The sequence below is a fragment of the Mytilus edulis genome, chromosome 1 (assembly GCF_963676685.1).
Source record: "Mytilus edulis chromosome 1, xbMytEdul2.2, whole genome shotgun sequence".
Classification (NCBI taxonomy): domain Eukaryota; kingdom Metazoa; phylum Mollusca; class Bivalvia; order Mytilida; family Mytilidae; genus Mytilus; species Mytilus edulis.
This window is the reverse complement of record NC_092344.1, coordinates 16,261,689-16,274,534: the sequence shown is the minus strand read 5'-3', so window position 1 is coordinate 16,274,534 and position 12,846 is coordinate 16,261,689. Positions and strand designations below refer to the sequence as shown.

Sequence of the window (12,846 nt, the reverse complement as noted above, 5' to 3'; positions counted from 1 at the left end):
AAACCATATTAAGCACTTATTTTTTACATTTATAAAAAGTTAAAAACCCATTACAATCATACACTGTATACCCTGTGCTGTTGAGGATAGAGTAATCCAATGAAAAGGGCAATAAGAATTTCACATAAGGATTTTGTAGGATTGGTTTGTCAGATATTGAAGGTTGCAAGTTGAATGCCTTTACTAAAAAATATACAAAATAAATATGTAATTCTATCTCCTATTTACTTGTTGACCTGTTACCCTTTACGTCGGACACCTTAATAAGTTGCTGAAAGTACAATGTAGCAGCCAAAAGGGAACTAAAACTGATGTTAATAAAGAGTTAAGAGATTTGTCTGATGGACTTAAAACTAAGATACGAAGTCGTTTAACATTTCTATGACATCCTAACCATTATATTGATAGCATCGAATCACTAAGACATCGCAACATATGATGCAGTCATATCCCAGAACTAATTGCACTGTGTATAGATCTGTATAAACTCTTCATTACGTTTTACATCAATGTACTTTATTGTATTTTAACACCAAACATCAAAGTATGCCCTTTTCTGTAAATGACAATTTTCATCAATTCATAAAAATTCTAGCACATGATTCCAAATCTTCTATGAATTGCACACAGGGCACATAACTATTTTAATTGTTCGATGTAGCATGAGATTTTAATTGGGACATTAAACATCAAATTCATTGATTGTGAATTTAAGCTTAGTTAAAAACTCACCATTTTAAATAGCAATGACTCTTTGATAATGGACCAAGTAGAAACTAAAGTTAAGTAGTATTGTCTAGTAGCAAGCATCACATGTGTGAATAACTTATTTTATTTTCTCAAGGTTAAGAGAAATTGTTGCTGTTTTACAACCCTACCATTCCAAACAATTTCCTGCTATTTTATATTCAACGGGTTATATTTCATACTTATATAAGGCGTCTTTTTCAAATGAAAATATATAGTGGCACTCGTATCTCGAGCATCTTTAGGACCCATTGTTTTTTTCATATTCACTTACAATAGAATAGTAAATTACTTTACACAGACGAACTAAAATCAAAATCATTAAATGTACCTGTATTATCAAAATAATCGTTTTACCTAAAATATTCTTAAACTTTGTTAATTTGACAAGTTAGGCCTTCAAGATTTGATATTCATTGAAATAATTTTATTCATGTGTATGAGCTACTATAATTTTGCCATATTCAGAACCTCTTTATTTGAAACAATGCGAAAAGGAACTATTGAAACACCATGGAAAAAGTAAAATCACAAAAATACTGAACTCCGAGGAAAACTGAAAGTTCCTAATCAAATGACAAAATCATAAGCTCAAACAAATCAAACGAATGGATAACAACTGTTATATATCTGACTTGGCACAGGCATTTTCTTCTGTAGAAAATGTTGGATTAAACCTGGTTTTATAGCTAGCTTAACCTCTCGCTCGTATATTAGTCACATCAAATTCCATTATATTGACAACGATGTTTGAACCAAACAAGTTTAACTAATGTCATGAAACTTCGAAAGACCGCTGTTAAAAAAATAGTTTAGATGCATACACAAAATCTGTGAATGACTGAGAAATGATTAAATACATCTATTCCGTATTTTTTTTACAGCTGATTGCAAAATGAAGAAACATGTTGTAAGATCAGTAATAAGTATACCATACTGAAATTTGATAGGAAATGTTGAAATAGGATGAATTAAATAAGAGAAACAGGTTGACGAAAGGTAAGATATTAGTATTTGAAAATTATGAGTCTTTGTTTACTCCTTGTTTTTGATTGTTATTGTCTTTCAACAGAAGCAAACCGTAATCGATGGATAAGACAATCGACAAATCCGACTAAACTAAAATCATAAATGAAGCAAGCTAATAAGTGCGATATTTTACAAATTCAACATAAGACGTGACAATTTATTACAAGAGTAAGTAATAGGCAAATCAAATATACACAAAACTTTTGCGATGGGTAAAATGTAAAATGTGACAGAATTAAAGGTAGACGGTGATAATATAATGGACGAATCCAACAGAAACAAAGGTCGACGGTTAATAATAATAAAATAATAATAATGAAAATTTATAAAGCGCCCTATATAAAAAATAAAAATTACTCTAAGGCGCTGTACATACACATGGTAATTAAAACATATCAATGACAATAACATAAAACATAAAAAAATACATCGTGTCAGATTCAAATACTGAAATAAAAAATGCCTACCATGAAATAAAAGGTCAATAAGAAATACATGTTAAAACAAAGAATAGAAAAATAACAATATAGGATAAAAGCATGCAGAACAAGCAAAAACTCAATACAAAGAGTAAAAAAGCCCGTAAAAGAGAAAAGAATTCAATCTAATTAAAAGCGATACGATGAAAATGAGTTTTTAACTGTATTTTAAAACACTCTAGGGGCTTGCATTGTCTTAAACTGTGCATTAATTTATAATGTGGAGAAATCTGACAAAGCTATACGAGGGATGAGCATATGCACTTATCCGACCGAAGCAAAGCTATACGATATATCAGACAATGGACTAATCCGATAGAAACAAAGCTAAACAATGGATGAGATAAAGGGAGTATCAGACAAAAACAAGATTTATGTGATCAGGGAAAAATCCAATGAAACAAAGTTAACGATTGGTGATATGATAGAATTATCCGACAGAAACAAAGATAGACGATGGGTGAAATGATAGAATCATCCGACAGAAACAAAGATAGACGACGGTTGAAATGATAGAATTATCCGACAGAAACAAAGATAGAAGATGGGTGAAATGATAGAATCATCCGACAGAAACAAAGATAGACTATGAAAGAAATGATAGAATCATCTGACAGAAACAAAGATAGACGACGGTTGATATAATTGACAAATTCAACAGAAACAAAACTAGACGATGGATGAGCCGGTAGACAAATCTAACAAAAACTAAGCTTGGCAATGTTTGAGACTTTGAAATAATTCGACAGAAACAAAGCTAGATGATTGGTGCGATGAAGAAATTATTTGGCATAAACAAAGATAGATGATGGACGAGAGGATAGACAAATCCGACAGAAGCAACTCTAAATGATCGGTGATATGATGGACTAATCCGACTTAAACAAAACTAGACGATGAGTCTGATAATGGGCTAATCGTACGTAAACAAAGCTATAAAATAAGTGAACAAATGGACAAATCCAATAAAGAAACAACCAGCTACTCAAAGGGACAAATGATATACAAATCCCATAATACTAACTTAAACGATATGTTATATGATTAAGTGTAAATATGCAACCACTGTTTAGGTGGGAATATTTCAAACCAACAGATACACTAATCAAAGATAGCATGCGTTTAATCTAACTACAGACTGGGAATTCGTACCAAATTGAAGTGCTTCAAACACCAAACAAAAAAAAAGTTGTGCCAAATATATGTATGGTCATCTGTACCTAAATCTAAAGTGTTTCTAACGATTTTAAAGGTAAATGACCAGTTTATTTACAGAATGTAATCCCACCAACAGATTGCCTCTCAGCACACCATTGCTGAAGTCAATCTGGTTGTCCCCTTTGGGAAGAAACATTCAACAGCAGTAGCACCAAATGTGTTGTTGTAAGAATCATCAATGATACCAGGAAAATGATATAGTTCCCAAGACGTGCGTTTCGTCTACGAAAGACTCATCAAAAGCACTCAAATCAAAACAAAAGGAAGGCCGAATCAATTACAAAGTTGAAGGTCATTGTACATAAAACAAAATTTAAAAAGATGTGCAAAATCAGTTTATGGTCATTTATACAAGAAGGTACATAAATTATAGTTTAACGTTTGGTGTTTTTTGAACTGTTAATTAACAGGGAAGTGTTGACTTGCCTACTGATGATCTTATTAATGAAATGTCATCAACAATGGCATTGACCCAGTGGTTGTTAACCTTATCATAGATAGTAAGCTTTTAACTAAGTGCGCAATGGATGTTGTACAATTTTTCATGATTGTGTGCTAAAATGTAAAGATATATAAAATTGTTTTGAAGAAAATCCGTTCTCATTTTAAAAACGAACACATAGACGTAAAACAGATTCAACTATAATGTTTAAATTTTACATATTTACGCACTTCGTACGATTGAAAATTCACATTAATTTCAAATAAAATCATTTAGTTTCTGAAACAGGCATCGGTAAATTGTGCACTCTACGTAATTATGTCTATAAGAATCAGCTTAATGATTATAAAGATCTCTTTGGCAAGCACTTAAACATTACCGGCTTTTTATCGACGAGGACAAACGGGTCTAGATTAATTTGCAACTGAGGGTTAAACCAGGAAAAGAAAGTCAATGAAAAACAGCATGACATTATAAATCTATATGCTGTCATGAATAACATCATCTGCAGCTGAAGCTTGACAATATTGTCCTATTTACTTCGAAAAGGCTTGTAGATTTCCAATTAAAGTTGGTATAGTACATTTTAGTGGAAAATTAGAAAATGCCGCACCAATAAAGGACAACAGTACAACTTTAAATCATATACAATATGTAATAGCAATATATCATGTTCGTTGAATATCGAATAAAGCATGAGCTCCCTCAGTTTTGATATAATTTACATATTTTGAAAGAGATTTAAAACATTTGATACTTTAAACAATATCAAATTCGTTTTCGTCAGTCCTATTTCAGATAAGTCGATCAGCAAAAGGGGAACATATGTTGCAATTGTGTGAAATACTATAAGTTTCTGTTGACATTGCAATTAAATGCATGTACGTTTTATTTGTGCATGCGGGTTTTTACAACACACTTCATAATATTTTTGTTGACTATAGAAAACAGCTGTTGCAGTAAAACATTATTAAATCTTGACTTTAATTAATCTGTGCATGACATTGATATCTCAAATTACCCATATCAAATATAGTATAGTAATTTACCTACAAAAAATCGATTTAGAAGACAAATCAAGGTGAAAACATCCAGAGAGAATCGCATGAACTCCCAGAGGAGCTAGACCGGAAGATAAAACATGTAATGTATTGAATCACATGGACTCCAGTAGGACCGAGACCGGAATACAATACATATTTTGATTATTAAATCACATGGATTCCAGTAGGACCGAGACCGGAATACAATACATATTTTGATTATTAAATCACATGGATTCCAGTAGGACCGAGACCGGAATACAATACATATATTTTGTTTATTGAATCTCATGGACTGCAGTAGGAGCGAGGCAGGAACACAATACATATTTTATATTGATCTGATTGTACTTACCCTAGGCATAAAAACGTTTTTATCGGTGTTATAACTGAGAACTGGGATATTCAATGGTGTTGTCACAAGACTCACAGACTGTATAGTCTGCGTCGATCCTATCACTATAAATGATACAATATTGTTGTCTTTAAATAAAGAACATATTCCTCTTAATGTTCCATCTATGTTATTCCTCGAGTCAGTTGCAATTCCATGTAAAGATATTTCCTGTGTGACGTTTTCCGTGACATATCTAAAGAATATTCTACTAAAATGATCATAATATTCTATATCAAAAATTGCTGCAATAGTAACATTTGGTCTAGTAGTTCCACATACATGAATTAAAAATATAAAGATAAGAAACTGAGTTTTGTTCATGGTTAAATCCTTCTGAAAGTTAGTCGTATCCACTGATTCATTCCTGCGTGCCACGTTAAATATCCATTCATATTCTTAAGATAAGAAAACAATACCCAGAGGAAGATGTATATCGTCCAGGTCATGAATTCATCAAAAACTAATAGATAACCAACAATTCAGTGTCTCAATAAAACTCCGGGAAAAGAAAAGATTTCCAGCACTCTCAGCATTGCCAATTGATTTTTTGCTCGCATCTATCCTCGTATGTCAGATTATTGTTTTATCTGTGAAATTTAAAACAAATGAAATGATGTTTACTCTGGTTAATTAGCTGTCGTAGAGGGAACACTTATAATATCTTTCCGAGCAGAAAGTGTTTAAACAAGCGTGTAGCGCTTTTCACTATTTCTGTTAGTGAGGTTAAATCAATTATTTTCCTTTCGTTATTATCAATAAGTCCATATACCGCAAAGTAAGATAGTGGAAATCAAACCGTTTGTAAATTTGTGATAAATTGGTCACTTTTTCTGATGAATCTAGAAAAAAATAGATATTTCCTTAATGTTATTCTTAAGAACAAAACACTACCATAAGGGTTTGACCGATGAACAAACTAACATCAGCATGAACTATTTCCGGTGTATTCTAGCGTAATTAGCTAACGTTTTCCAAATCAAAAGGATATTGTACGTCTGTGTTCAAATTTAGATACAAGCCAGTCGGATTAATAACACTATTTGATTGTATAGGTCTCTTACGGAATGATTAAGAACTCGCATCATCACAATTACGCACACATTTATATTTAATGGCACAATCGATAAAGCCCTCATCTGTCCTATAAATTGTATTAAAATCAAGCATATGGATGTTAATATATAATAAGCAAACCCAAGGTAAAAGTCAGAAAATTAAATCAAAAATACATTGTTATACTGAGCTAGCCAGATAGAGCAGCCATTTACATGGCTTTGTCAGTAATAAGGTTGTCATCAACAGCTGGTCTTTCAGATGTTCCATTCTCCATTATACTGTACGATGATTTCAACAACAGTTAATAAAGAATGTCCTTATATCGTTTATCATATTTTAATAACAATTAATACAGAAATCAATCACCAAGTGTTATTGTTACAAACTGAGTTGATACAGCTACAATAAGACTCTTAGAATACAAACAAACAAAAACTGTATAGCTCACCTGGCAATTAATTAGCGATAAACATATCATGTCAAAATGACAAAATGAAAGCAAGATGACCATTCAGTAAAATTCGATTACTAGTATTATAATTGTCTAACTGTAATGTTAGCAAAAACCTTCCAATTAATTTCTGCTATCCCCTTATTCTACAAATAGTAATTATGGGTATGTTGGCGGGTTAACAAAGACACACATGTATCAAACTCGACACTCTCGAATCCAATTTGACACTTCCTACTTCAAAGTCGACATTTCTAACTTCAAAGTTGATATTTATCAGTTTTAAATTGGAAATGGAAACTTTGAACTTAAAATATGTCAATAGAACTAAGAAAAATCAACGTCAATTTGATATTGAGAAATTTCAAGGTTGAATGTCACTACCTGTCTTTTGTACAATATCAAATTTTGTGAGGATGATTATTTCATAGCGGTATGAAATGATGAAAACAACGTCATATAAAGTACATGCGTCTGACGCGCTTTTCTTGATATACCTTCATCAGGAACGCCCAAGTCCATATATTTAAAAGAATAAAAATATTTTAAGGTTGATCAAAAGAAATTGAAAAATATGGCCGTGCTTACAACATAGAATCTACTATGAGTACAGATAAACTGATGCATTTACGAAGGTTTTGAGACATTACAGGACATATAAAAGTAATGTGTAGTCTATGCTTAAAAAAAAAATCGTAACTTACCTGGATTTTTTGTAGTCTGAAGATTATAGCAGAATAAACAAACACACGAGTTGCATTTGATACGGTGCACTCAGTTCACGTCTATTGTCCCGACTTATTTTATTTTTGCACCTTCTGCAGGGATGAAAAAAAAATGAAAAGCAAAATCAAGAAAAGTTCATAGTTTTTTGAAACATAAAATGCACTTAAAACATTATTATGTAGGTCCTGCCATGCCTGAAAACTTTTCCAAGTGGACAGGTTTATCTGTAATCAGAGTTAAATGTGTGGTGTACATATGGCAATATTAGCCGAAAGGTTATAATGAACCTTAAAAAATCCTACTTCTTACCTTATTTCGCCTTTTTAACTTTTTTTTACTCGAGGGTTACTGATGAGTCTTTTGTATACGAAACGCGCGTCTGGCGCAAATTCAAATTTTAATCCTGGTATCTTTAATGAGTTACCGTAAACTATTGTTACCTGAATATAGCTCTGACGTGCTGCAGGGGAGAATAAACCTTCGTGTAATCAATCTTTATAGTTTAACTGTTGTGAATTTACGGTTTTAGCTAGTATTTACTTTCATTAATATATATTGTAGTCTGTAGTCAATTTGAAACGCTTATTTAATTATTCCCTTTTCTGTATTGAAATTCTAAACATGGATATCTATGAAGATGAACATAACAATTAGAGAAAAAAACATTAACCAATGATATCTTCTGATATTTGAAGCAAGGAACACAATATTTTCTATGTTTATTTGATTAGTTGGATAACAGAAGGCAAAATTAAGAAAAAACTTACAATAAAATAAAAGTAAGAAAAATTAATCGATATATTTGCACGAGAAATGCAAAAAAAACTAAATAAAAAAGGTATAAGTGCTAAAACACTGAAACCATCTCTACTGAACCAAAATATATTGTATTTGATGATTTGTGGGTGTCGATTGGTAGTTTAACATGTATTGTCGACTAGCTTTTCACAAATAAATATGAAAGGAAGAACACGGTGCAAAATACGTCTGCGATGTTTTCATAATCAGAAGATGAGGTCTGCCTTAAAGAAAAGAACACACCAAACCCTAAATACGTCTATTGCAATTACTATATTTTTAAGTATAGTGGTAAATTTAGTTATCAAATAAGTTTTAACATGAACCCTAGGTTTTTTTAACGGTAGATTGTGAAGGATTGTTTGCTTAAAAGCACTTTTAATGCTTAGGCAGCAACCATTTGATTTTCTGGGGGGGGGGGGGGGGGCTATGGTTTTTTTTTGGAAAAAAAAGTTTGTTTCCAGTTTTTGGAGAAAAAAATAATTTGTTTTTGATTCTGAGAAAAAAAAATTGTTTGTTTCACCCTCAGCTGCCACTATATGTAATGCTAAAATTGAAAGAAAAATTGTTTTCGACTTGTTGCGAAAAAAATAGATTGTTTTTCGCCGCAGGCGAAAAAAAAAGTTTGCACAGAAAAAAAAACCATAGCCCCCCCCCCCCATAAAATCAAATGGTTGCTGCCTTATATTCATTTGTCTCTTCGGCTGAGGACATATCAATTTTCTGTTGACGAATAGCTTGTCCCTGACCAGTTTTGCTGATTGGCGGTCTCTATCAACAAAGTCAATAAAGTTATTGTAATCACATATTTGGACGTCGTATTAAGGTATCTTGTAAGGTTTTGTATCGAGTTTCAACGAGCAAGCATACATGATCGCATCCTAATTTGGCGAAAACTTGTCTGATATAAACATTTCTGTTTAATGAGATAATGCTATTGACCATATGATCAGAAATCATTACTGTCATTAACTGAATCATTTATCTGACTAGAATTTTCAAATAAAAAATGCAGTTTACAATAAATCAACGGTGAGAACTACGGCCATTTTGTAAGTCTAAATGGACGACGATATTACAGATTCTCAATAAAATCAATAAAATATTATTCTGCAATCTTGCTTCAGAGACCCGTCTTAATTAGTTTTTTTTTATAAAAGCTTTACTTCCCGTTTCAATCAGATAGTTTGAGAAAACAAAACCAATACAACTAGTAAAATCACATGTGTATATGTATCCTCTTATAGTTGATGTGTTTCAACCATAAAACCAGGTTCAAACTACCATTTTTTCTTAAACTATCCTGTACCAAGTCAGGAATGCGGCCGTTGGTATTGAATAGCTAGTTACTATGTATGTTTGTGTTTGTTTAATTGCACTTCAGTGTTCCTGTTGTTCCTTTGTTTTTCTGTAATACTTGATGTGTTTCCCTCGGTTTTAGTTGGTAACCCGGATTTGTTTTCTCAATCGATTTATGACTTTTGAACACCGGTATACTTTGTTGCCTTTATTTCCCTCAATTTTAGTTTGTAAACCCGACTTGTTTTCTCTCAATCGATTTGTGAGTTTTTGAGCAGCGGTATACTTCTGCTGCTTTAATTTATTTATCGACAGGTTAAAATCACCTGATGAAACTCTTTCCTAACTTTCATATTCATCGTTAATAAAATGACAATTTTTTTCTTCTTCAAAAAACCCTTAATTTTTAAACAATTGAATGTAAAAAGCTAGATACTATACATCAACATGTATCACCCATCCTTACAGCAACTTTAAGACACATCTTTCCAAACAATAACATATCGTTTATAAGCAATTGAAAAAATATACTCTTACTTGGTTGAAATACATTTTTATTATTATATAAAAAAAAATAAAGTACATACTAATAATTAAACCCCCCTCTGCATTTTGTTGCATTAAAACTTAATGTGTTGATATAAGATCATATTAAGTCATGCCATCCTGAAATTGGCGGATCCACATAGGAGAAGGTATCATAATGGAGCGGCATAATTAGTTTTTTGAGATCAGATCTTGTGCAATGATCAGAATACATTCACATATTTCAGTGTTGCAAAAGAGAAAATAGACACGTGAGTCTTGTTTCTTACAATAAATTAGCTATTTGATGATGACTCCCCCCCCTCCCCCCCCCCCCCCCGAGAATACAGAACTCTATTACTGAACAATTATTTTAAACTTTCTTAACTTAAGCCTATTAAACCAAACAGAGATATTTAAAGAATGATTTCTAACTTTGCGCTTTTTTTAATCGATATTAGCTTAAAAAGCTGCATGTGGAGTGTCACTTTTAATTAAATTTTATTGAAATCATACTTCCATAACAATTCTCAATATTGATGATAATATTCAGCAAAGATTTGAACATCTTATTTTAGATTTTTGAGTATTAAATAGTGGTGGATAAATGTCAATATTTCGAAAAGTATTGAATTTTTCCTAGATACTATGTTGATTTGATCCCTTCTTTGAATATGGAAAACTAGAGAATAAGAAGACGCTAGCATTATTCATCAGCTTCAAGTTTTGCTGTCCCGATGCCCTGTGTTCGCTGAAAATATCGAAGTCTGAACTATATTGATATCATCCATCCCTTTGAATGTGTAATAAAGAACAACACAGATACTAATAGCAATACTGAACAATTTCGTTGATACCATGACTTACACATATTAATTGATTAGAAGGGTTAGTTGAAACTAACTCCGACAAAATATTCGATTTCAATTATTTGACGGTGAACTTTTCATTTCTGTGTTTAGTTTAAACATATTTTATCTGCTGAATTAAAGCAAAATGGATTAGACACAAGTAAATCAATACTTATGGAGTCTTCTCCATTTCTGTGTAGGAAGCTATCAAGCAGCAACTCATCAAGAATTATTTATTTCAGAGTTAAATCTATGTCCAGTTTCAAATGTATTTCCCTTTTCATGTCTTATTATACATCATTAAAGCTGTAGGTCCGGTAAGGGCCGATTTTGGCCTAAAATTTCAGGTTCATCTGACGAAATTTCAGTTGATTCAATTCAAGTGAAGGATTGTAACTGATTTACTCATTAAAAACGCTCTGATTCAAGCTTAGATATGAAAAATCTATCTAATATTCAAACATGTGTCACTTTTCAGATGTTTTTGCCAAAAATAAAAGTGGTCGCATCCATGTTCATCCTCAACCTTTATATACGTTATGTACTATCACCAAATAAAACTTACATTTCAATATTAAGAATGAACACAAATGCGGCCACTTTCATTTAGGACGGAAACCGTCTAAAATTAACATAGAATGCTAAAATTGTGAAATTTCTGTAATTTTGCATGACTTAATGATACCAGTACCCGTTCTATGTGCGTTGTATTGTCAAAAACAGCCCATATGTATGTAGCAGAAGCATTCTTCTTTTCAATAAATAACTTAAATTTTACATTTTAGCAATTTTGTAAAACTGCTATATTTTGGGGCCAAAAAGGGGTCTTACTGGACCTACTCCTTTCACATTCAGATATATTGATGATGTTCTTTTCATTAACTTTTCAAACTTTTTCTGACTTGGTTCCATTAATATACCCACCAGAACCAAAAATTAAACAAAACAGATACGGCCACCTCAGCCTCGGTTTTAGACTTACATTTTTGTATATCTCGAATTTAATATAAGCAGTCATCTCATTATTAAAATTTATTTAGCAGTCATCTCATTATATAAAATTATTATCTTTGACAAACGAGACGATTTTAATTTTGAACTTTTCACTTCTCTTCGCCTTCGTAGCAATGCACCCCAACTTCACTTGCATCTTGACTATACATTTTCAAAATATTGTATGGTAAAGATTTGTACACAATAAAACATTTTTATATTTTAGGTCTGTTTGTTACGTTCACACATTGTTGTCAATATTATGTAATTTTAAACGACTGTCATATAAGTGAGAGGTTAAGTTGGCTATTAAACCAGATTAAATCCATCATTTTCTACATTAGGAAACTCATGTACCAAGTCAGAAATATAACATTTGTTTCTATTGGTTTGATTTGATTTGTTTGAGCTTTTGGTTTTGCCAATGGACGAGAAACTTTTATCAATTTTCCTTGGAGTTCGGTATTTTTGTTATTTTACGTTTTTCAGGTATGGTTAACTGGCGCAGGGAAAAATATTTTTGTTTAAAACTAAGTGATTATATTTATATTGTATGATCTTCAATGATAAGTAAAGTGGTAAAAAGAAATGAAGACTGAATTGAACAATGGCAATATCCTAGTTTATTGAGATTTCAGCACTGTCTGTACACTTTTAGCAGGTCAAATAAGAAAAACAGCATTGATTACTAAATGCTCAGATAGATTTGAGGTGAAGCCAAAAGATACATATTTGACTTCAATGACGTCACATTAAAAGTCTGAAAGACCACAAATAACTTGAGTTTTATAA

The 12,846-nt window shown here is 31.8% G+C and overlaps 1 protein-coding gene across 1 annotated transcript in view; it reads right to left on the bottom strand.

Moving 5' to 3' along the window:
* The window catches only part of LOC139524974 (glutamate receptor ionotropic, NMDA 3A-like), a 70,182-nt gene extending 63,527 nt beyond the window's left edge, over nt 1-6,655 (bottom strand). Inside the window, exon 1 of the mRNA XM_071320147.1 lies at nt 5,314-6,655. Coding sequence (XP_071176248.1) covers nt 5,314-5,676 — 363 coding nt within the window. The 5' untranslated portion in view covers nt 5,677-6,655. The remainder of the gene's footprint in view (nt 1-5,313) is intronic.
* Nucleotides 6,656-12,846: the final 6,191 nt, after the last annotated feature.